Source organism: Equus quagga, chromosome 6, assembly GCF_021613505.1.
Source record: "Equus quagga isolate Etosha38 chromosome 6, UCLA_HA_Equagga_1.0, whole genome shotgun sequence".
NCBI lineage: Eukaryota > Metazoa > Chordata > Mammalia > Perissodactyla > Equidae > Equus > Equus quagga.
The window spans coordinates 35,090,643-35,117,911 of record NC_060272.1 but is presented as its reverse complement, the minus strand read 5'-3'; the positions used below and the strand labels follow the sequence as shown (position 1 = coordinate 35,117,911).

Here is a 27,269-nt window from a genome sequence, read left to right as displayed (position 1 = left end):
TGTAAGAAAACAAAGTTAAAGGCCTTTCATAATTGTCCTACTCCTCTGAGGAAAGCCGAGACTGCAGGCGCAAAGAGGACAGCATCTGACAGCAATCATACACCATACAGTGCTGGAATTAGGATTATGTTTGTAGAAACTAATGTATATTAAACAAAATCTGGCTTCTTTTTTCTTCCTTTGTCCCAGTGATCAGTTGTATCGAGTGGTTTACCATTTTTTAATATTCATCTGAAAGGTGACTCTTAAAATACCAGCTTAAGTTCTGGAAACTGGTGACAGCTAGACTTGCATAAAAATGCACTGCCTCCTTACAAATTTCTTTATGTTTAAGGGGTTAAAAATAAAAATTACACTTTACAGATAGATCTACAGAAAGTATTGACCTCTGTCTCACATTCAGACAAGGAAGTGCTCTAATAACCGCCCAAAATAACGTTCAAAATAGGATTTTCACTGCAATTATACAATTTGACTAACCAACCTTTACTGTTTTCCTCTTCATATGGATATTCATTCATCCATTTGTTTCTAGAGTCACATTGATCCTGCAAGAAAAGCACATGAAAACAAATAATGAGAAACAGTTCCACCAGTTGATAACATTCTTTCATTGGGGGTGGAGGGGAATCTTAATTCTGCCATTCTTTAAGCTCTTGACTAATGGAGTGACATAATAATAGCTGGGGAACTTTTTTTTCTTTAGTTGTTTGTTATTTGCTTGCTTTTTAGCAGTCACGTATGTAAAGTGTAAAATGGAGAAAAGAAGGAAGAGAGGCAGAAACATTAGCTATGACACTTAAGACAGATCCCGGGTACAAGATAATGAAGGTTTGGACAAAGGTAAGAGAGAGAAGGGACAAAAAAAGAAAGAGATGCAAAAGAGAGAGGAGCCTGAGAAGAAAATGGCAGAAATCTGTTTAACTGTAAACTTAATATACGAATGTCACAAATACTCCCACCGGAGCACTTGGCTCCATTATTCTTAGCAACTAAGAGATTCTTAAAGTAATGCTGTTTCCAGAGGAAACAATTTTTTCTTCTCTTTACAGTTGATACAAATGTGTAGAATAATTAATATGAATACTTTGGGGTGGCTCCATGTTGGCCAATACCCAAGCGACTTTTAAAAACTGATCTAAGTTAATACATGTCACATCCCCAAAACTAAACAAATATAAAGTAAATATTTATGTTGCTTCTAAAAACTTCCAAATCCACAGGGCCATTTGAATCTTATCAAATAGAGTTAACCATTGGATTGGAAAGTTCTGACTACAATAGACTGTTTGCCTCATTTGGATGTATCTTGAAAGTCCTCCTATTGATTCTCTCAGCATTATGTAACTTGCTTCAGAATTTCCATTTCATGAGGCAGATTTTCTTTGGCATTCAGTGAAGCCAACTTATTAGGCATAGTTGATTTTTTTCTCGTTTGGAATTACACTCAAGAGGGGACACGCCCTGGAGTTCTTTGCAGCACCATTCTGTGCCAGCGTCTCCGTATGGCAGCCCTGAGCCAGGCTTCCTTTGCATGTGTTTCCATACATTTGAACAAAAAAAGAGCTCCCTCACTCATAAAGCCTTAAAAGAAATGTAGCAGAATTCACAAGTGCCATGGGCTGGGCCTGTAAAGTGAACTGGACTTTAATTCTATTCCAGTTTTAAATCTCTATCTATGTCTGTATCTGTCTGTCTGTCTCTCTCTCTATATATATATGTCTCTTACGTCTCAAAACACAATCCTTACTAAATACTATAGCTTTTATTACTACTACCAGAAATGCTACTAAAAAGTAAAATAATATAAATGAAATATTTTAATATTGTAATGGCAAACCAGAAATATTCCCTTGAAATTCAGTGTATGATTTTATTTTACATTATGAAACCATAACATGGTATCCCTTGAAAGAATTAAAAAGTCATCTAAAACACCATATTCTTATCACACGTCTTATCCTTTCTAGACTTCAAAATATATCTAAACCACTCAGTTCCACCTTCTTAGCAGAATGTACCAGGAACTTCAAAACTGGCTTCAATCCTATATTCTAATTCTTTATATCTCAAAATGTTGTTTTGTAATTTTTTTTCACATTTTTAGTATACCATAAGCATTTTCACACGATAGTCAACTTATTAATGCTTAATCCAAAATTTATAATACTCTTTGGTAGGAGCCTATAATACTCCACATTGTAGGAATATTTACTCCCTAATTGTGGTCTAATGATTTATGATTTTTTTATACTATTACCAATAACAATTAAACATCCTTCTATGTAAATCTTGTATACACTAGGGCTCTGCTAGCCTGGATGACACCTTTGTGCAACTGGAAAGGATGCCCTCTCTGGACAGATACAGACAGACTCTAATCAGGAGGTGGGAACCAATGATTAGAGTCCAGTGTAGATATCCACTACCACTCACCCCTCGGCCAGGCACCCTCATTCTATACTACTGTACTTAGCTGCTCTACTCTGCACCTTTAATCATTTCCTTACAATATAATTAACAGAAGCATAATTACTGGATCAAAATAATATGAATTTTTTTCAGGCTTTCAAAATACATCACCACATTGCTTTTTAAACAGACTATATATTTACACTAGAATAAATAGTTGCTAACATAGTGCCATTCCCATCTTTATTTCCTAACACAAAACACAGGACCTAGCAAATTTTAGGTGATCAAAAACTATTTGTCAAATGAGTGAAGCTAATAATGAGAAATGGAAGAAAAATCCAATAAAACTCCCCTTTACATCAGTTATGTGGATATTTCTTACCCAAGTAACTCAGGCCTAAATTATATAATTTGTATTTTTAGGTACAATCTGCACACTAAAGTAAACATTAAATTATGTGAACCATACATAACACAGTATCATTCACTTTTAGAGTATTTTGGGATTTACAAAATATCCTAATGATATCATTTGTTCCGAAAGCAGTTCTGTGAGTTGAGCACATGAACTATTTTAAGATCCATTTGACAGTGGGTGATGATCAGAGGTTAATTTTGTACCCAAGGTAACAAGTTAAATAATGTCACGGTCCTCAGTCTTAGTCCCAAAACTTAGTGCACAGCTCCTGGCTCATGGTGGTTTCTCTTTGCAACCATGTACAATTTAAATGCATACCTCTGCATGTTTTAAACCTGAGGGGAGCCTGGTACAATGCTAACTTTTGTTTTCCATTAAACTCAAGCTTCTCAAAGAGCATTCAACATCATCTTTTGTTCTGCAGCGCCCATCTCACACCCCTACACTTCAAGGAGCACAAACGACAGCAAATGAAGACACAGTTCAGAGTTTAGAAGACCTAGTCTCACCTCTGTCATCTACTGGCTGCGTGGCCTTAACAACTCTTCCAACTTCTCTGAGGCTCAATTTCCTTCTCCACAGAAGCAGGAATAATAATCATACCTGGATTATCTACTCCACCTACCCTAATTGAAGGAAAGTTTGTATAGCAATCTGTTGTCCCACAGGTAAGAATTAGCGCTCCTTCATCTATGACCCAGATATCAAACAGGAAAACAATAGGACTTCCCTGAAATGAGCCTACAAGATAGAACAAATGAATCTCTAACTTTATTCACGCTAAGGGGCCTTTGGGTTGTTCCCCTAATCCTCACTAAAATCAAACCATGATATAAAATAGGAAAATGGCACATTTCCAATAACAATAAATATCTCACCAATGTCCTATTTAAAGGATTACTTAACTCTGTCAAACAGGTTTGTGAAATTATCCAGTAAATCTTCCCAAAGCACAGAAGTTTTAAAGGCCACTGTCCTCATCAAAAGACTTATCACACGTGGTTTTGGTTCTCACTTTCCTGGCTTCAGAAACGACTCTCAATGGCCAGGCGAGAAAAGCAAATGTTGGTCACTTATTTCAACATGAAAAACACGAGAAGGAAGAATGGCATAAAATATCACATATTGGAAAGAATTTTAGATTTAAGCAAAAATATTGCTGCCTGGAACCACTGGTAAATACTCGTGCTTTTAGTGGCGAGTCCGGAGAAACTCTAGTTACCTGTTTCTCTTTAGTAGCTACAAGCAACAGAGAAGGATTTTCTAAATTCTTTACTTTCTAACTCCTGTTTTCTCCCCTAAAATTTCTACACACGGTCAGCCAGCTTTCCCTTAGGATTCAAAGAGAGTACCCTGGACAACAGGAATGACCTTGGCCAGAATGAAAGCGGATGCTCTCCACCTTAATAAACAAGGAGTTACCTCCGAATAATTACCTCAGAGTACAGGCATTATATTACCCTGTGGTAACAGGCTGCTGGCTCTTCCTCACATCTGAAATGATCTATTATGTTCTCAATCTTTAAAGGTTAGTGTTTAATACATTCTAAATACTTCAGGACCCATAAGTACACTTGTTGCTACTTCCTCTGAGAATCCCTTTATGTATCTTTAAACAGACACAGAGAAACACATTTTAAAGGTGTTTATAGACATCTAACTAGTCAGGGTATTCCACTCTCTGCCCAAAGGTAATTTAGTTGTTCTATTTCAAATAAATTGAATTCCAGTGCTAGTACAGCAATCCTATTTGGAATTCTGTCATCTAGACTCAGCTTTACAAATCATTGCTTCGTTAGTCGTGAGCCTGTGTTTTCAAGCACTGATTTTAAAAAGTCAAGAAATAAAGGTTTATAGACATATTCAATTCAGTTACCATAATTTTTAAAGCTGATTAGGGAACTCGACAGGCAGGCTTTGGGCATTTACGTCTTGAGATATTACACAACAGATCCGTGTCGGCCCCCCTCTGCTTCAAGGTTTCTGGTATATAAGTTGCCTTTTTTCATTTAAAGTTATTTCTGTTTGATCTGTCGCAGTGAGTTATCTTGGGAACCAAAAATATTTGAAGGTTAATCTAAATATTTCTGGAGATAAATGCAAATCTAAGTACTACATTTTCATAGGTATTTTGACTTAAAATGAAAAGAGATGCTAAAGGCACAAGCAGTAAGCTTGTTGCTAGGTGACAGGTGACACCTACCGTATGTCTTCTGAACTTGTATCGCATGAGACATCTTACCGCTGAGAAAAGACACAGGGATTTCCATGGTACACACATCATTCTCTATATAGGGAGGCAAACTAGTGTTCAGGTATTTTTTAATATAGACCACAGGTAGTCAGCAAACGTCTGTATGAATATCTGATTTTAGAGATGCCTCTCACAATAAACAGGAAAAGATAGTTTATTTTAATTTTGGATATACGTGGTTCTACATACAAAGTATGGTCTACATACGGAAAACATAATTTTCATGATTCATAATTAAAAAGTGATAATTCTCCGCATCTCAGTTAAGAATTTTCAAACTGTTAATAGAAATCACTTCAACTAGGACAGGTACAGTCCATAGAGAAAGTATTATTCTTATAATAAGGAAACCAATTTTCATTAAATTTATCAACACAAGACCATCAAAGCAAAGATCTGATGAATTAAAAGAGAAAAGCACAAAAACTTCAATGTAGATTATTTCCTGGATATGTTATGTAATTACATATCTACTTTCTAGCATTACCTCCCTTCCTGGAACCAAAAACCCAGACACAAAGTTCCACCCTCCTTTGACTCATCAGGCAAGCCAGGTAACAATATAGAAACGTCAAAGGGCAAGTTGTTTAATTTTTACATGCCCCCTTTTCCTCATTTATTAAACTGGCATTGTAAAACCATTTTGGGGGGGGCCGGCCTGGTGGCATAGCACTCCACTTCAGTGGCCTGGGGTTAGCAGGTTTGGATTCTGGGCATGGATCTACACACCACTCACCAAGCCATGCTGTGGCAGCGTCCCACATATAAAATAGAGGAAGACTGGCACAGATGTTAGCTCAAGGCCAATCTTACTCTCCAAAAAATACCACCTTTTTTTGGCTAGGGACATTGAAAAGGAGAATGTACACAATATTCATACCAGACTATCTGGCACATATTAGTTATCCAACAAATGTCAGTCCCATCTCTACTTCCTACGTGTATAAGTCAAGTGCCAAAACTCCTATTTCCAATTAAACTATCCTGAGGAACGAGCAATGACCTAATCCAGCCTAAATTACACTTCCTCAATCCACCTTCAATTATGATTGCACGTTTCTTAAGGGAAGGTCCCGGGAACACACAGACAACAGGATCTCCACCCTAGGATCTCACAGTACAGTGTCTATAATTCATCCACTAAGAGAATGCAATGATGTAATAGCTAATAGAAACAGGAGACAGGGAATTCAGGGTCATTAATAGCCCATATTCAATAATAATCCCCTTGGAATTCTGTTAGCTACATACAAAATCAATTGAAAATTCTCCATTTATAAAACTGTTCTTCCTCATTTCCGGCTTTATGTTTCTCTGAAATTATGCTTCCACCTAGGAATTCTTCACTATTAAAAAAAAAAGCAGACAATAATACAGAATGAGCAAACTTTAAGAATTAAGGTCCCACTTGGAGTAAAGTATGCCCTAGAGCTTGAGCAATCATATAAGAACAGAGTTCACTGAACAAACAGCCCATTTTCAGAGGGAGGAGGCAAAGGAAAAGCACACTGACATGGAAATTACTCCTTTAATCTGTTTTCAGCTTCCATTACACCTCGTCATTCTACGCAGACAGAGAACAAATAAACCTTTAAAAGAAAGTAACCATAGCAAAAGAATTCTGCATTTCTTTTGTATATTGTGCTCAATATAATGGTTTGAAAAGTAATTTACGTTATGCTAGTACTCAAGTGTAATTGCCATTTTATCAGGAGTGCATAGTCAAAAATCTGATTTGTATCGCAAAGGACTGACAGGATGATTAAATTTTGTCTTCATATGTCTAATTTATGCGATTTACACTGCAACACAAATATGAGCATCTGCAATTTGTATTTGCACATTAAACTACTGCATATAACACTACATTCTTGGCCACACACAAGTTCGCATTCCCATATGGAGAACATTCGCATCCTCTCTTAATCCTCCATCAGGACATGTTTTAAACCACCATGCTAAAGAAGTTAAAATCTTTGATGTTTTTAAGAGGCTGGTGTGAGAAAGGGAATAACAGGGTGCCCAGCTATGTATTAATCTCCAGTTCACTTCCCAGCACTTTATGTAAGTATAATGTGGTGGTGTGATTTATATGTAGGAAAGCAAATTTAAAATTTTGAAAACAACTGAAAATAAAATGATAAACACATATGTGGTACCAATTAAAAATGCATAAATCACACAGCTTAAGAATTTTCCTACTACTTCATTTCAAACGCTGTTGTCTGAAGACAGCTGGGTATATATGTTATGGGGTCATTACAAATTTTATACGTTAAAGATCTACGACATATTCAAGAAAACTAAGTTGCCTTATTCAGTATGCAGTAAACATATTTGTTCTTCCTATTAATTACTGCCCTCTATGTTTAGCTTGCCAACACTAAGCAAGATAAATCCCATTGAAATGCACAGTAAACAGTTTGCTTAGGGAGTAAATTTATTTTCTAGTCCATCACAACAATAGATGATTAAAATATGTTGCTTTTATTCAGTTTTGAATTAATTCATGTGAAATAAGACAAATATTTATTAAATTGTGGGAAAAACATTCCATCAAACTGTAAACCAGAATAGAAAAACAAACGGCACGCACTCAATTACAGTTGACATTTGAATGAAATCTGCAATCTCAAAATATTTAACAATAATTAGAAAATATCAAACAAGGCATTTTGAGGATACTTTTATGTTCAACCTCTTCGCACATCTGAACCCAAAGACCTTTTAACATAGGCAGATTTTAAAATATAATTTGAAAGATGGATCAAAGAACTGAATGGATTTGCTTTACTGACATTTTGACATACTGATACAGAAACAAGAAGATTTATTTGATATTTTTAATGAACATCTTACAGGTTGCTGAGTGTCTTACTGAACAATAGTTTTGACCAGCTGAACTCATCAATCTAGTTTGTGCATTCAGACATCATAATCATTGCCCTATGTAGCTCATAATCTGGTCCACAACAGATAGCCAGCGGCCATGATAAATACATAATCAATTAGTATTTTTCAATGATGAGCAAATTAGTAGACTATCAAATGCACTGCATAACTATATGCTTCTCTCATAACTAGATAATACCAGAAATCAAAATACTATTTGTTGAGAATGACAATTGATACATTGGGCTGATTCTTGTTTATTAGGATCAAAAAGACCCCTTTAAAAATTGAAAAATACTGAAATTGGAGGTCAACTCAAATATCATCCAAGCAATTTCTAGCAGGTGATGAAGGTCCACTGATTTATTACATGGTACATACATTCTGTTATTAATTCATCCGTGAAGAGCCTATATGACAGGAACCAAGGACATCAAAAATCATACGCCTCAGTACCTGATTCAACGAAGCTCACAGACAACAAAGATGAGACAAACATAAATAAGTAAAATAATTATAACAATAATAGCTGCCATCTACTGAATGCTTACCAGATGCTTTACACTGACTAGGTGCTTTTACATATATTATTTAATAAATTCACATGCAAAGCACGGCTATTTCAATGACCTAGGATTAATACCCAAATTTTAAAATGAAAACAATTGTGATAGAAGTTCATATTCCCTAACCTGTATCAAGCTGACATCCTTAATAACATCAGAGGAGCTCTGGTGAAAGAACCAAGTACAGTGGGCAGTTGAGGGAACCCATGAAGGCTTCACAGAGGAGGTGAAACAAAGCTGAGCTTTAAAAAGTGGCAAAGACAAGGCATTTCAGGGGAAGGGGATGTATTAGGAATTAACACTTTTAAATCTGAGTCTGAGAACGTTCATGTGTATATGTGCAAGCATGTATAATTTACTAGAAATGAATGTGTATACACATACACACACGCACATATATGATGAGCATCCTAGGAATTGGCGTATTTATCCCAGCCAGCCTATGGCACCGAAAGAGGGGCTCTAACATGAAAAAGCAGTCTGTAATGTGGAGAGAAGATTCATTCCCAGTAAATAATAAGAACAATCCTGAAAACTTAACTTCTAGTGTCTTAGGTGCCCATCTGCCTTACAACATAAAGGGATTGATATGTATGCTAAATCAGGAACACTAAAATATGATCTAGAGAAGCTAATTCTATTAAAAATGACTTTAAAAGACCTTTCTCATGAACTGTTATGTTCCATGATTTAAGATACTTCTGACATCTCTGACCCTCATAGATCAGATATTTCAAAATATTTATTATTCAGAAGTGAATCAATGAAAATATGCTCATAGATAGCACACACATGTGCACATACACACAGGCATACAGCCAAACATTGGTGAAAAACTCTGACTAGAGAGAAATTCCTGAAGTGTATGTAAGTTACACGAGTCAGCTTATCTTTTTTTTTTTTTTTTTCATTTTTCTCCCCAAAGCGCCCCGGTACATAGTTGTATATTCTTCGTTGTGGGTCCTTCTAGTTGTGGCATGTGAGACGCTGCCCCAGCGTGGTCTGATGAGCAGTGCCATGTCCGTGCCCAGGATTCGAACCAACGAAACACTGGGCCGCCTGCAGCGGAGCGCACGAACCTAACCACTCGGCCACGGGGCCAGCCCCTCAGCTTATCTTTTTTTAAAATACTCCAAAAAATTTAAGTGATTTTGAAAAATAACAGTGTCACAGCCAAGGAGTATCAAGAACGTTTTGAAAAATAATCGCAAAACAAAAACTGGCCAACTGCAGGCTTAAAAACCTATTTGGAGACATACATAAAATACTAAAATCAAAATTACCCCTATAAATAAATAATATATGGATTAATCTCTAGTCTAATTTTAAAGAAAAGTTCACAAATGAAATAACTTTATCAAATAATTATTGGGAGTGAGCAGGTTAAGTGCTCACACGTATTTCCCGAATATGCATGGGGAAGGTACTTTTACAGGTTCGTTTAAATACGGTATCGTTCAAAAAGCATCTGATTTTAAAAGGACAGTCCTTTAAATTTTCTAACTTTACTCCCAAAGGCAGATAAATACATCTTGGGAGATACAGTCAGGGAGCGCTGCGGGCCAAAGAACATTTTGATGGAATGTTTTTCCCACAATTTAATAAATATTTGTTTTATTTCACATGAATTAATCCAAAACTGGATAAAAGCAACATTTTTTAATCATCTATTTTTGTGATGGCCTAGAAAATAAATTTACTCCCTAAGCAAACTGTTTACTGTGCATGTGAGTGGGATTTATCTTGCTAAGCGTTGGCAAGCTAAACAAAGAGGGCAATAATTAATAGGAAACTGTTCTCTGGGTACAGCGGTGTTAGTTCTCAGTAGTAGTAGTAACAGGAGTAGAGGAAGAGAGGGAGGAGGAGCAACAGTGGTTGTAGCATCAGGAAAAACACTGAATTAACACATGCTAGCAACTATTGTAACTACTGACTACTCGTAATATTTCTCACAACCTTCTGAGGTGGTATAATTATTCTCATTTTACAAACATGGAAACACAGAGCAGGTAAGTAACTGGCCTAATAAAATAACAAAACCAGCATGTTAAAATCAGAAGTCAGGCTCCAGTCTTCAGGATTTTAAGTACTACTCTATGATGATTCTTGTACGTAATCTTGGTATGACTTCTGCATGCAATGGCATCTCTCTTTGTGGAAAACAGATACGCAAGCCAACTGCAACAATAGTGTTGGTATTTTCCTCTCAAATAGATTAAAACAAGGTAAATATTTCCGAACTAAATGCATAATCAAGGACAGTTCTCCAACAGAAGAAAAATACATTCCAAACCTAAGGTCATTTGAAATCTTGCCCAAGACCATAATGCAGCCAATGTTTTAAAAGGTTTTTTCCCCCAATCAGAAATTAACACTTTCAATGACTCATTTTTTTTAAGTTTTTAGAGATTTTTAAGATTTTAGAATGTCTGTACAATCATCTACATGAAACCCAAAATTAATGATCTTTTCCTTTCCTCGCCAGTGATATCTAAACATATGCACAGATATAAAAAGAATTTAACTTTTCACATCACAAATAAACTGCATTTGTGGCGGCCCCATGGCCTAGTAACGGTTAAGTTCAGCATGCTTCCCTTTGGCGGCCCGGGTTCAGTTCCTGGACACGGACCTACAGCATTCGTCAGCAGCCACACTGTGGCGGCAACCCACAGACAAAATAGAGGAAGATGGCACAAACATTAGCTCAGGGCTAATCTTCCTCAGGAAAAAAAAACAACTGCATTCTTTGATAATGTATTCAATATAGTCAATCCTGAAAATACATTTCAAAGGAGTATTTCTGACCAGTGCTTGAGTCTGTTACACCAAACAGCTATTAAATTACATAATTTCAAAAAGTAATTTATTTTAATTTTGGCAAAATGTTTACCACAGCTCAGAGTGTTTAATTGCAACTAAATTATATTGGATTCTTTTCCGATTCTGAAGGTACTAACATGAATATAATTTTAAACAATCTCAATAAATTAGCCAAATAAAGCGTTTACTTTCATTAATAAAGCTAAGCCAAAATAATACATGCTTTCAAATAGTCAACTTTCTAAAATTCCATTAAAATGTAATATATATATATATATATAACAAACAGGAACTACAAAGTCCCATATCATATGTACTCATTAATTCTCTCATTTATATAATAAATATCCCTCCCTATCACTGGGGATTTAAAGATAAAAAAAGACCTTTTATATCATATATTTTAATATTAAAAAAAGGTTGGAGACGGCATGCTGGCTCTCTGGAAACTACTGAGCCTGCTAAAAAAGCATTGATAAATCTGGAACAGTAGCTACCAGGTGTTGTGGTCTGACACACGCTTCATCTCTGCAAAAAGCCATGGTATGGAAGACGAAAACAATGCATTTCAGCTCAGGAGAACCAAGCAGATGACAACATGTTCGTAATCAATAGGGCTATGAAGTAGGCACATGAATCTGCTGTTCAACTTAAATTTGAAAAGAACATTCAACCAGCATCTAAATGAACACAGTGCCACACAAGAGTGAGCCATACGCTCTTTGGAGATCTTTCTGGATGCCAATCTTTGTCCAAAATATATTCGTTTCCTTCATCATGAAGGTTACTGGCTGCTAACTTCCACAATGACATTTCTTTTATTTTCACTCATAAGCTTCCAACTTCAGTATGCTTCCACCTTCAGGCTCAGAAAATGCTTTATGACGTACAGCCCTACTCCAGCTATCCTTTCCTTATTTGGTTCAGGGACTTTATCTCCCCTCACCATATCTGGGTTCTCATTCTGTACTCTTCTCCAGCACAGACATCTTCTCTCCTACCTTAAAAACATTCAGATAATCTCCATCTCAACACTAACTTCCAGCCAGCGCTACTACTACGTGTAATTACACGTAACTACAACACATTTTTTGTCCTTCCTCAGACATGTGATCACAACTCATTAACTCTATTTGTATCCCTTCCCTTTTAAATGGTCTCTTGATCACTGATGTATATTTAGCATTATAGAAAACCTGCACCTGGAAAATTCTCCACCCTCGTTTCAATGAAGTCTCTGATTCTCTTCTCCATTGGATGTATTTTAAATATCCTCCCTCCTACAGATGGGTATCTTCCCAAATTCTCCTTAATTTTAAGGTGTGCTTCCTCTCTGTGTTTGATCTCTTAGGAAATTCAACTACCAGAGACTCAATTATTATCTCCCAAATGAACCTCTCTAAACCTAATTTCCCACTTAAATCTCACTCTACTTTTTTTCCACATAGATATCACTGAATAATCTAACAAACATTTAGATTCTTCTGGCTCTTATCCAGATATTCTTATCATGTCTGGAATTGTGATAGGCATTGGAGATTTGTAGCCAAGACAGCTCCCCCAAACACAAAAGGGCTAACCATCTAGTGATGGAGGCGACAGTCTCACTTCCAAGCACCCAAAAACGAAGTCACAATTTCTCCCTGAAAAAAAATCCTTTTCCCAGTTTCCTATTTCAGGCTGTGAAACCATCAACATCCAGTCCCCGGAACCTTATCGCTGAGTCAATTTTAAGATCCTTTTCTAATCAATACATTACAACAATTCTGTCGTACTTCCTTCCGAACCTCTTCAGATTCAATTCTGTAATTTTCCTCCAGCACTTTGGCTTCTTTAGGCCCTGATTTAACAAATTTAGATTATTGTTAATCTATCTATCTTGAGTCCCAGCTCTTTCCAATGCACATTACAAACACAAGCTAATATTTAAAATATTGCATCATATTACTTTGGTCTCAAGAATTTATAATGTTTTCCAATTAGTCTGAATTTCTGGTGATGATCAGGGTCCCCCCAGGAGAAGCTGAGATTCCTTCTCTTTCCTCTGGGAGGAGTTTCATCACTCCTTCCAGCCAAATTCCTCCTGCATTATCAACAGAGACACAAAAAAAGTATTTGATAAAATGAACACACAGTAATCATTCTTTAAGAATCAACCTTAGACTGTAGAAACAGAAGGAACTGCCTTAATTCATTATAGAGCATCTATTTTAAAATCTACCATAAGCACCACATTTAATGGTGAAACATTAAAGCTTTCACTACTGAGACCAGAAATAGACAAGGATATTTATCATCACTACCTCAATTCAACTTATGCTGAAGGTCTCAGCCAGTGTCATAAAGAATAAACAATTTTAAAAGATAAAGACTTTATATAAAGGAAAAAAATAAAATTGTAATTATTCACAGAAAATATGATTGTATAGTAGAAAATCCAAAGACTCTATAGTCACAATACTATAATTAACACATGAATTTAGTAAGGTGAACACACAAAAACCAATAAACCAGCAAAAAAACAATTACAACAGGAAATTTAAATGCCAATAAAATTTATGACATTAAAGAATTAAACACCTAAAAATAAACTTAATAAAAGATGTTCAAAACATCTACTCTGAAAAAATGAAACATTACAAGAGAAATTTAAAAAGTCCTAAATAAATATAAAGATATACCATGTTCATGGGTGGGAAAACTGAATATTAAAATGTAAATTCTCGGGGCAGGCCCTATGGCCGAGTGGTTAAGTTCGTGTGCTCTGCTTCGGCAGCCCAGGATTTTGCTGGTTCAGATCCTGGGCGCAGACATGGCACCGCTCCTCAGGCCATGTTGAGGTGGCATCCAACATGCTACAACTGGAAGGACCCACAACTAAAAATGCACAGCTATGTGCTGGGGGGATTTGGGGAGAAAAAAGCAGGACAAAAAAAAGAAAGGAGGATTGGCAACTGTTGTTGGCTCAGGTGCCAATCTTTAAAATGTAAATTGTCCTTATATTGATCTGTAGTTTCAATAAAAATCCAATCAAAATCCCAGGGCTGTGTGTGTGCGCGCATGTGTGTGTGTACTGGAAACTGATTCCAAATTTAAAACAGACATGCAAAGAACCAAGAATAGCCAAGGTAACTAAAGAAAAATGACAAAGTTGGGGGGATATAATCTCATATATCAAGATGACTTATAAAGTTCTAATAATTAAGATACTTTGGAATTGATAACACAGGTCTCAATAAACTGATCAATAAACTCACACATAACTGGTCACTTGATTAACATAGAGGTGGTACTGTCTTGCAGTTAGGAAAAGATGGCCTTTTCAGTAAATGGTGCTCAGTCAACTGCATATCATATGAGGAAAAAAAGTAAATTTTGAATCCTGGGGCCAGCCTGGTGGCGTAGCGGCTAAGTTCACACGCTCCACTTTGGCGGCCCAGGACTCATGGGTTGGGATCCCAGGCGTGGACCCACATACCGCTCATCAAGCCATGCTACTGCAGCATCCCATATACAAACTGGAGGAAGAGTGACACAGCTGTTAGCTCAGCAACAATCTCCCTCAAGCAAAAAGAGGAAGATTGGCAAGAGATGTTAGCTCAGGGCCTATTTGTCTCACCCAAAAAAAACAAAAAAAAAAAGTGAATTTTAATCCTACCTCACATCATACACAAAAATCTATTCCAGATGGATATAGATATAAGTATGAAAGGTAAAATAATAAAGTTTCTAGAAAAAAATAAAGGAGAGTATCTTTATTATCTTGTGATGGGCAAAGATTCTTCAAAGTGGACTCCAAAAGCACTAATCATAAATGACAGACTAATAAAATGGACAATATTAAAATCAAGAACTTCCCTTCGGGGGGCTGGCCCCATGGCCGAGTGGTTAAGTTTGCATGCTCCGCTTTAGCAGCCCAGGGTTTTGCAGGTTCAGATCCTGGGTGCGGACCTAGCACCGCTGATCAAGCCACGCTGAGGTGGCATCCCACATGCCACAATTAGCAGGACCCACAACTAAAAAAATAATCAACTATGTACTGGCGAGCTTTGGGGAGAAGAAGGAAAAATAAAATCTTTAAAAAAAAAAGGACTTCTCTTCATCAAAACACATCATAAAGAAAGCGGAAAGGCAACTTGTATACAGAGAGAAGATATCTGTAATACATATGTCTGACAAAATATTACTATCTAGAATATATAAAAAATTTCTACAAATCAATAAAAAAACAGAAAACTCAAAAGAAAAACTGAGCAATTTGAAAAGGAACTCTAACAAAATGGCCAATAAATAACTTTGCTGGTCATCATAGAAACGTAATCTCAACCATAATGAGATACCATTGCACATCACCAGAATAGCTAAAATTAACAACACTGACAGCACAAAGTTCTAGTGATGCTGTGGAGGAACTAGAATTCTCATACACAGATGCTTGCATAAGGTAAACTACATAAGTAATTTGGAAAACTGTCAGTCTGCTAAAGCTGAACATACACATATCTTATGACACAGCAATTCCACTATCTATTCCTAAGTATATACCCAACATAAATAAGTCCATGTATTCAACAAAGTCAGTACACATACGAAAAGATCACAGCAGGACTCTGCGTAATAGACAAAACTATAAACAACCCAGATGCCCATCAACAATAGAATGGATACATTGTGGCATATTCAAATAATGAGGTGTTATACAGTAATGAAAAGTAATAAACATGAAAAAAAATGAATAAAACTCCTAAGACAATGTAGAATAAAATTAGACCAGTTCAAAACCAGCTACAATAGGACACACAGTATGATTCCATTTACGTATAATTCAAAAAGACAAAACTAGTCGATGGTCATGGAGGTCAAGGTAGTGTTTATATTTGGAGGGTAGTAATGACTGGAGAGGGATACAAGGGAGATCTCTGGGGTGGTAACATTTTAATTTTTTATCTGGGTGGTAGTTACATGGATGTATCCAATTACGAAAATTTATCAAGGCACACACTTAGGATTTACGCAAGTTTTACACGTTTTATTTCATAAAAGCTAACAAAATTTTTTCCTGTAACAATTTGATTAGACCAATTCAAAATTTTAAGTCAGATTATCCAAAGTACAGGGTGGCATCCAGTGGATGCATGAGTCACTCCAAAGTTAGCTATCACCCATGGACCAACCAATTACCAAGAGGAGGCTACATGAGCCACTTTTGGTCACAGGAGGGCAAGCAACTTGAAACACATCTAGTACTCCGAATCTCTTAAATAACCCTTTATACCTAGGAGTAGTTTTTAATGTAAGCAAATCATATGATGCATTTTGTTTGGAGTTTCTATAGTTCTTGGCAATATGCTGAACTCTTGTAGCTGACCAGTAAACACTATTTGATTGTTAAGATTCGTATCAAATTAGATAAAGAAAACAATAAGGTCATTCGTTCTTAACTGTACTGCAATACTACCATTAACTACTATGTGCCAGTTGGTAAGTTAGCTACTCTGTCTGGGGCTCAGCTTCCTTGTCTAAGAAATTAAGGGGTTGAAAAAACAAATTTTTTAATTGAGTTCATAACAGTTTACATCATTGTGAAATTTCAGTTGTAGATTATTTCTTGTCTGTCACCACATAAGTTCTCCTCTGGGGTTGAAAGACTTTTGAGTCTCTATTTATAAAGTTGTGGATCCTATAAATCCTATTTTTAAAAATGCACAAGTCTGCAAGGCATATGCTATGAATAAATTAATATACTGGAATAAGTTAATATTGGTTAACAGAGTTTGAGTTCTAACTCTGAATTGGTGAACTCATGAAATTTAACCGAACTTCTCATTCCCAGTGGCTCCTCACCTGCTTTGGGCAGGAATATATGGCTAAGTAAGATGTCACTTGTAACTTCGCATGCTGCATCTTTACTATATGGCACTCTGAAGAGAAATTCTTAGGAGATAAATGGGGACAATGAGGGGCTGGCCCACTGGTGTAGTGGTTAAATTCATGTGCTCTGCTTTGGTGGCCCAGGATTCACAGGTTCGGATCCTGAGCACAGGCCTAGCACTGCTCATCAGGCCACGATGCGGCAGCATCCCACATAAAATGCATTGATGTTAGCTCAGCGACAATCTTCCACAAGCAAAAAGAGGAAGATTGGCGGGCTGGCCCTGTGGCCGAGTGGTTAAGTTTGCGCACCCTGCTTCGGCGGCCTAGGGGTTTCATCGGTTCGGATCCTGAGCACAGACATGGTAATGCTCACCAGGCTATGTTGACGCAGTGTCCCACCACATGCCACAACTAGAAGGACCAATAACAACAACAACAAAAACATACAACTATACACTGGGGGGATTTGGGGAGAAAAAGCAGAAAAAAAAAGAACAAAAAAGAAGATTGGCAACAGTTGTACCTCACACGCCAATCTTTAAAAAAAGAGGAAGATTGGCCACAGATGTTAGCTCAGGGCCAATCGTCCTCACAAAAAAAAAAAAAGAAGAGGGGACAATGAAGTGAAATATTTTCACTATTTCCAAAGCTGAGCCTGTGGACACACCAGTAGCTGAGCGATCCTCTGGGGGTGGCGTTAGAGAACTCTGAAGGTGAGCAGGGAGGATTTCTTTTCTAAGCACAGTTCCATAAAGCACTGTATTATCACCAAGTTTACCAGTGACTATAAATAATTTCTTTCCCTATAGTTATACCACTGCCACTTGGAATGCTCAGAAATTTATCCGTCACTTTGTCTTGTATAATTTAAGGAGTATATGATTTACAGTAGTATCTCAAGAGTAAAAATATAATCCATAAATCAGGTTTGTGCTACACAGTGTGGCAGGTACTTTACACACATTATCTTAGGTAATCCTCGGGGTGAAGAAGGGACATCAACCTCCGCCTTACCAGTGAAGAAAGAGAGTCTGATGGCTATCGAACTGCACAGCTGGGATCTGAACACACTTTTGTCTGATCCCAAAGTCCATACTCTTTTCATCACGCCACAGTCTCTCTCACTGGAAGCTTCTGAGCTGTGAGCTTGATGGAAGTGCTATGCTGCAACAAATTTATACAGTTCCCGATGTGGTCAGATTTCAGGAGAACCACCACGCACTGAAATGGCACAAACCATAATGCAGCGCACACTTTGTGGATCCAAGGAGCCACTGGAGAGACTGGTGTTTTCCTTCTCAGTTCTTTTTTTTTTAGGAAGATTAGCTCTGAAGCTAACATCCACTGCCAATCCTCCTCTTTTTTGCTGAGGAAGACTAGACCTGTACTAACATTCGTGCCCATCCTACTCTACTTTATATGTGAGACGCCTACCAGAGCATGGCTTGCCAAGTGGTGCCATGTCCACACCCAGGATCCGAACTGGCGAACCCTGGGCCGCCAAAGCAGAACCTGCGCACTAAACTGCTGCGCCACCGGGCAGGCCCCTCCTTCTCAGTTCTGACCAGGAACCCCTGAAGGTCTGAGTCCTGCTATTGCTACCATTTGGGCAACATTTCTCCATGTGTGTTCTGTGGACTAAAGGGGCCTAAATTAAACAAAGTATAACAGAGCTCTTATTTGCCAGTGCATTTTGTTTTTAATGTATGTTGTCTCAGAAATATTAGGTAAGAATACTCCCACACACACCCCAGAAGTCCCAGGAGTCTCAGAAGTTATTAGAAAGTTAACCCTCTCGTCTTTGTAAGATCACGAACAACTGCCAAGGACAGCAGAGGGAACTTTGCTTCCTTAAATCACTTTACTCACTTCCTGATGCTGGATGACGTTTAGCAACCTATAGCTCTGAATTTAAAACCTAGCTCTTCTATTTCCAAGTTATATGGCCATGGCCTAGCCACAATCTCTCTAAAATTCAGTTTTTCAACATCCACAAAAATAGCTAAAATAATGCATACCTTGCAGTATGTTTGTCATGTCTGGAGAATTTAAGAAATGTAATTTGCAGAAGGCACTTGATAGATAGTAGTTATTATTAAATTATCATTTTTCTTATTGATAAGTACTACTTTGGTTTTACATCACAAAACTAAGCAGTACTTCTAGGCCATAGAATCTGCTAGAGCCCAAAGGAGATCAGAAAAAAAGCCACATGAGCCTCTCTGGGTATCCTATATTAATAAATTATGCTAACTTAAGAAGAACAAAACAGTTATTAAAGACAATCAGATTTCCGGAAAACATAAACTAATATGTCATACTCTCCTTTTACGGAGAAAGACGCAACAGAAGATGAGTTTACAATTTTTCATAGTAATACGATCCAAATAAACCAAAACCCATAGAGCTAAAAATCATTCTGAAAATCCACCACCCAGAATTCATTTATGGAGATATTTTTGGCTCTATTTTTAAAAACGTAATTACTTAATACTATATCCATTCCAGAATTGGTCAGACTTTGATTTTTAATAACTTCTCCATTCTTTTATTGCCTCTTTAATAGCAGCCATCTTATTCCCTTCATCATTAGGAAATCCATGCCTTGATCTCTTTCACTGTGAACTTTAATCACTCATTCACCGAATCAACAACTCCTTATCCTCCTCCTTCCTCCTCTTTCCAACTAAATCCCCGGTCGAATTAAAAATCAAGGAGGACTCTATGCTTCAGAAAGCACAGGTTTCAGAATTTTAAGAAAATTACCATGAAAGTACGAATTGGAACAGTATAAAAATCTCTGCTCACAGTACTAAAGAGACTGAAGGCCAAGAACTGCTAGTGGATACTCCAGAAGCCGACAGTCACGAGTCTATTGAGCGTGTGAAATGTGGCAGGTCCAAATTAAGTTGTTTTGCAAGTGGGAAATACAGGCCAGATTCTGAAGACCTATTACCAAAACCGCTAATTTAAAATATTTCATTTATCATTTTATGTTGATTCTGTGTTCAAATGGTAATATTTTGCATATAGTGGGTTAAACAAAATATATTAAAATTAATTTCACCTGTTTCTTTTTACTTTTTTAATGAGATAAAAATAGAAGTTTATTAACATGTATACCTCATGTATACATGTATACATGGGAGACAGAGAAAAATGAGTAACTCTCCTCTCTTTACTTTCTCATGTAGCAATTAGGAGAACTCTAAAGTTACACAACTTGCATTTTATTTCTTTTGGACAGTACTGGTCAAGGTCCCACATTTCAAAGCCTTGCACAGGACATGAGGAGTTTTCCTGGCCTCTAACTGTATTTTATATAGACCTTAATGACATGTCTACTTTGTCCACTCTATTCCCAAAAGATATGTTTTCCTGTTTAATCTAGCATTTAATGTATCTGGATGTAAATGTATCACAACATGTCCTGTTCATTGAGCACAATCTTCAGCCCCTTGGAGAGCTATAATTGTGCAGAAGGAATTTGATGCTTGCTGGTACCTGATTTTTATCTCACCAGATTATCAATCTTCAGTTCTTTGAAAACTCTGCAAAGTGATCTCAAAAGTGCTGTGTGTCTTCCAAAAGCACAGTCACTCACACACAGCCATGCCCGAACTCGAGTGTCAAGAGCTTTCCATAATCCTCCTAGCCTATTAAAGCTAAAAGAGTCCCAGAGGACCAGAACTATAACCGAACATCTACTGTTATGTCCTGAAGCACAGCTGTATTTAAATTGATAAAATGTAACATATTCTGCATCACACACCCACTCCACTGCTGATGGGAAATGCACTGGACAATATATACATCATTAAAACGAACACAGCCAGGTAGATTATGTTACAGCGCCATCTGGAAACTCAGGCTAAACAATCCTTCTAAATTTCTAAATGTCAAACCTACTGACAATAACATTTTCATCCATTCTGTGTCTTACTGTTGCTCCTTCCATGTTTCTCCTCAGGCATTCTTCTGAGTAAACAAATTTGACGAACAGAGTTTATAATTTTCATAATGTATTAAAGTGGTGAAAGAATTCATGGTACATTTAGGGAATTTTCCAGCTCTTTTATAGACAAGCAGCATTAAGTCCTTAAAAAACAATCACATATTGTAACTTTTATCAACCCTCATTTTGTTCACGGAGTTACATGTAAAGTCAATGGTTTCAATCCTACGATCTTTCCCAAATATCCCTGCCCCGCTCAGTTCCCCTCAGAGGCACTTTAGGAGCGATCATGCTGCCAGTCTGGACCCATGCCTATCAGGCTACACAACAGGGCTACGCTCAACAGGCACTGGTTCACTAACGAATTAAAACCTGTGACATCAGAGAGAGGACCTACCCGCTAAAGAGCAGACGCATTTATTTCTTCGAAGTCTGCAGAAGGCCTTTAAGAGTTGACAATTCTCTACAGCTTGGTATAAACAAGAGAGGCCCTCATTTGAGGAGTCCTTGAACCCACAACCTTGGGGGAATCCTGGGGGGTGTCAGGCCATGCATGAAGTCACCAAAAGGCTAACTCAGTGCCTTCTCCCCATCATTCTGAAATGTCTCAGGAAATCAGTATCTCAGCACACCTGTAACCAAGCCACAGCACACCAGCTGGGAAGCTCTGGCCTAATTTACTTAGGGAGCTACAAATGCTAACAGGAGCCAAGGGGTTGAAACAGAGGCGTGTAGCCAGGCAGATAAGACTGGAAGTGGCAGGGAGAATGAACGCCCTCTCTCTGGAGAAGGCCACTGCTCTTCAACTTCTGACAACGGTTGCCCTGTAGTCATATTCAAGTGAAATGAAGAATCGGTACTGTTCATGAAATCTCCTAGTTTTTAAAATATTGGCTGTACTGCTGCACTAACAAAAAACAAAACACTATCTACATATCAGCCAGTTCATGTGTTGTGCCATTCTGACCTTGAGATTCAAACTATCCAGGAGGACAAGGAAATTACAAACTATAGAGACCCTAGATTTATCTGGGGCCTTCACAGTGGTGTGCCTGGAAGAACATAAACTCACATAATACAACACAGTGTTACAAAGAGAAGCATCAATTTTACTTGCAGATTTTTTTGAGAATATATTCAAACAAACAGTATATTACGAATACAGTTCAAAACACATGATTTAAAGTAAAATATGATTAAAGAGTCAGAATAAATTTATTGCATGCAGCAAGCTACTTTCAACCACACACCTGCAATTATATTCCTTTTCTGAGGAAAAGTTTGAGAAGTATGGACAAGTCTCAGAGACAACAAGAACCTCTTAAACGGGCCCTGAAAAAATAAGATTTTTAAGGATTCTTCCAGAGTTTGGAGTTCTTATCAGCTCTGGGCCGCTGAGATCGCTAATTCAAATATAACTTGCAGTGTCAAAATGTTCTAGAAGGCTCCTGGAACTCTGCATTTCAGCAGTTCATGCCCGCCAGCTCACTGGATAGAGGGCACCCCACTAACACAGCCGTGGATGTGCCCCGTTCTATTCTAATAAACAGTTTTCTTCATGTGTTCTGCATTTGTTTACTGGCAATGAATAAAACATTAAAATTGCTATTTGGAATATAAAGCACTGTAGTTCTTGCAAATGGTAAAGTTATGCTGGCTGTAGTTTAGGGTACTAAGGCTGTTATTTATAGAATAAAACCCATTATCACTACTCAAATATTGAACAAGAATTGTTTGTATTCAAAGATAAAGTTGCCACAGGGGACTATTGATATACAAAATACGGCTGGAGAGATATGGGATGCATATTAAAATTTATATACTGAAAAGAAAAAAATGTATTTAACAGGTTTATTTAATATTCTAGTAGCATCGACTGGAATTCTTAAAATTATATTTGCTGACATTTCAATTATAACCTTCTATTTTCAGTGCCTTCAGTTCAATCCAAAAATTTTCTGCAGGCCCGAAAGTCATGTACTTCACAAGGTCTCAGTCTGCAAATGGTTTTTTGGTTAGTGTTCAGCACACTGAAACTTTCAGGAAAAGACCAAAAGCAAATTTGAATGTTTTTCCTCACAGGACCACCAAATTTTGAAACGAATATAGTGGGGATTTAAGACAATGCTTTTCCAAGTGAAGCAGACAAGTTAAGAATTGCCAAGTTGAGTTTAATAACAAATGGTGGGGCCAGGAATCAAACTCAAGAATCTGACTCCAGAGTCTGTGCTCTTAATTACTATAGTTTACTGCCTTTTCATCATCATAATTGGATAGAAGTATTTTTATATATAATAATTTATATATACACTATTAATGGATGTAGTATTACATTATTTACCTACAACTTTAAAACAATACTATAAAATGTTTATTCTTCTCATAATCTATTCCAGTATCTTATAACTCTGTTAATCACATACAGACCCACAACTAATTTAATGCTACTGTAACGCTCAATGCAATTACAGTTTCTATGTGTAATTCTTTGCACAATTTCTCAAGTCCCCACAAGGTTATGTAATCAGTGGGCATAGGGGCATTCTAGGGCTTACTGAAGTTACTTAGCCTCTCTAGGACCCAGTTTTCTCAAATATAAAACAGGAATAATAACAGGGCCTATGTCAAAGAATGGCTAAGGGAATTAAATGCAATAAGGCAAGTAAAGTGCTTCACACAGGCCCAGCACACAGGAAGCACTCAGTAAATGCTATTATCACTATTGTTTAATAATTTTATCCACTCTTGTGTCCTTGTAACTTACACAGGCTTTGGCACATGAGAGGTGCTCAGTAAATAGTATTTAAATAAATTAATGAATGCTTTAAGACTTTTTAAACAACACCCCCACCCCTATATATACGCAAACACACCCTTTCTCTCCACAGGCAATGCCACCTCTCAAACATGATTTTGTTTCCTCCACCTGAAACGCTATTTCCCCTCCTAATTTTCATCTGGCTAACTCCTATTATTCTTCTAAGTTTGGGCTCCTTTCTTCTCGTATGGGAAGTCTTTTCTTAAACTCAGAGCTTATCATAAGCCCCTGCTTACACTTTCTCACTGGGCTCTCTTCTTGTCCCAATTATCAAAGCACCCAGTCTTCCTGAGGTCTTTTTACTTGCCTTAATACCCTACTAGACTGCAAACTCTTGAAGGCAGACACTACCTTTTACCAGTGTAAAGGTATAGAACATAAGAGATGTTCAATAAACATTTGTTAAGTGAATGAACAAATACATATTTCTATCTGAATAACTTTTCCATGATTCTCACCCTCCCCAACAAACATCATACTGAATTTAGGATTTGGTTCAATTTTAGAAAAGAACAAAAAGGGAAAAAGATGGATAAGCCAGATTTTTTAAATGGACCAAAAAACTTGGACAAGTGCTTCCCAAAAGATGGCCAAATGGCCATTAACATATGAGGTATGCATCGAAATTAATCATTAGGAAAATGCAAATTAAAGGCACCATGAGATACCAATACACAGCCATCAGAGCAGCAAAAAAAGAATGCTAGAACCTGGAAAAGAGTGAGAGACTATGGAGAAGAGAAAGAATACAGAGCATCCGGAAGCTTCATAGACTGTTGATGAACATCTAAACTGGCACAGTCACTTAGGAAAACTCTTGGGCAGTATCTACTAAAATTTAAATATATTCTTTAAGACTCAGCAATTCCACTTCTAGGAACATGCCACCCAGAAGTATGTACATATGAGCACCGCAAGACATTTATAAGAATACTAATGGCAGTATATTATTAACAGCTGAAAATTGGAAACAACCAAAATGTCCATAACAGTAAAATGGATTAAAAGAATCTGTCAAAGCTTTTTGATAAATCCACATAGTGGAATACTATACAGCAATTAAAAGAGAACAAGATGGATGAATCTAGAAATATAATGTTGAGTGAAAGAAGCCAGACTCAAAAGAGCACAAGTTGTACTCATGTGGGGTTCAGGGACAGTCGTCTGTGGTGACAGAGGTGAGACAGTGGCTAACTCCTGTATGAGTGGCTGCTAGTAATGTTTTACGACCTGATCTCGGGCTCACAGACTGCGTATGCTCACTTTGTGGGAGTTCATCCATTTGTACTCTTGTAATGTGTGCACTTTTCTGCATGTGAACTGCACTGTGGTGAAAAGGTAAACTAAAAATAAATGAATAAATAAATGCCCTCGGCCTAAAAGAGTAAGTCAACACAGATGATTCACACAACTCCAGGAAGTCTGAAATCCTCGGAACCTGACTAGTCACTTGATTCTGAGATCTCATCTTGAGCTTATTCCTAACTCTTCTCTTTATTGGGAAATTCTATTTTAATCCATCTGTTAAATATAGATTATATATACACACAGGTTTAACACTGCCATAAAAAGTGATGGAATAGCAGAAATGGGGTCATTATCTTTTCATTACACATGGAAGAAAAAGGAAAGAGGTTTTCCTGAGATAAGTTGGCAACTGTCGAAAGAGAAATGATACACACACACACACACACACACACATTTATACTTACACATACATCTCAAACAAATGGTCTGAGATGGAAGTAATTGGCCAAAGAGCAGTGAAAGACAGGAAAAAGCAGAGGCCCTGGCATAGTGACTGTCACCCTCAGGGAAGAAGAAAAGAGGGAATAAGAAAGCATAGAGCAGACAGTTCCAGAGCTGTCACCAAGGGGCACTGCCGACTCTGCTACAGACTGAGAGCGTCCACAGGACACAGACTATTTAGTGATGCCTGTCAGCTCCAGACTGCCTTCCAGAATACTGTCATAGGAGAATGTGAGAAATTAGGGTTGGAACAACCAAGGCCATGAGAAAACTTTTGAAAGTCCTTATATTATTGCTTTTATTTCTTTTTTAACTTAAAAAAAAACATAAAGGCAACATCCTCAATACGGCAAACTTCAATGGCATTTCACCAACTTTAAATTAGTAATGGGGCTGGCTGGTGGTATAGTGGTTAAGTTTGCGTGCTCTGCTTGGGTGGCCCAGGGTTCGCAGGTTCAGATCCCAGGCGTGGACCTAGCACCGCTCGTCAGGCCATGCTGTGGCTGCATCCCACATAAATTAGAGGAAGGCTGGCACAGATGTTAGCTCAGAGACCATCTTCCTCAAGCAAAAAAAGGAAGGCTGGCAACAGAAGTTAGCTCAGGGTCAAGCTTCCTCACAAAAAGAAATAAATGAATCAGTAATAATGTTACTACACAGTAAAGTCTTCATTTTCAAACCCTTGCTAGCAAGAAATTTTTCAGGCTCTCCCTACCTCTCTTCCCTCTCCCTCCAGTTATTCTGCTTTCTTATGCATAATACATGGCTAATTATCTCCTGCAAAAGTGACTTAAGATGCAAAAATGCCCTAAGGAGGAGCTCACCACTGTTGAAAAGGTATACAAAATAAATCCATATATGTAATTTCAACAAGGCAAGTTCACCTTTGGGAATGAGTCACTGTTCAAAACATTTCATTTCTGTTTCATTGGAAATTATGTTCCATAATATTCAAATATTTAAGTAACATCCTGGTCTTGTCATAGATGATTCAGCAAGACATATTACTTTGAAAAGTCACATCATGTTTTTATTTTTTACTAATGAAAATAAACCACCAATGTCAGGCATGCTTTACTCATCTACTAGAAATGACAAAAAAATTTAAAAAGGGTACATATTTCTATTTCCATACTATTAACTCTCCATAAGAAGACTTTAACAGAAAAGTTTTTTGGCTATAAAGTAACTGAATTTAATTCCATTTCATTGTAACTCTCTTTTGATAACAAATATATTCATCGTAAATCAGTACAATTATCACAGAACTATCACAGAGAAAAAGCTGTTTCCACTGATGCTGTTCATGTTGAAAATTAGATTTCTCAGTCAAGAAGCTTACTCATAATAGGTCTTTTTAACTTACAAGTCCCTTGCAATCAAAGATCTATACATTTAAATAAAAGTAGGAAACAGATCAATAGAACTTTGCATCTCTTCTTGTAATTAGACTAAAAAATAAAATGTCCTCTTTTCTTGGAAATTTCTTTTTCTTGTGGAAAATG

General features: G+C 37.2%; 1 protein-coding gene across 2 annotated transcripts in view; it reads right to left on the bottom strand.

The window, feature by feature from the left end:
* Window positions 1-27,269, bottom strand: part of KLF12 (KLF transcription factor 12) — a 470,708-nt gene that overhangs the window by 337,114 nt on the left and 106,325 nt on the right. For both annotated transcript variants that reach the window (XR_006889121.1, XM_046664760.1), the window contains exon 2: window positions 485-548. Coding sequence is in view for 1 of the 2 variants with exons in the window: in XM_046664760.1 (XP_046520716.1) it covers window positions 485-517 (33 nt within the window). In the remaining variant the exon portion in view is untranslated. The remainder of the gene's footprint in view (window positions 1-484; window positions 549-27,269) is intronic.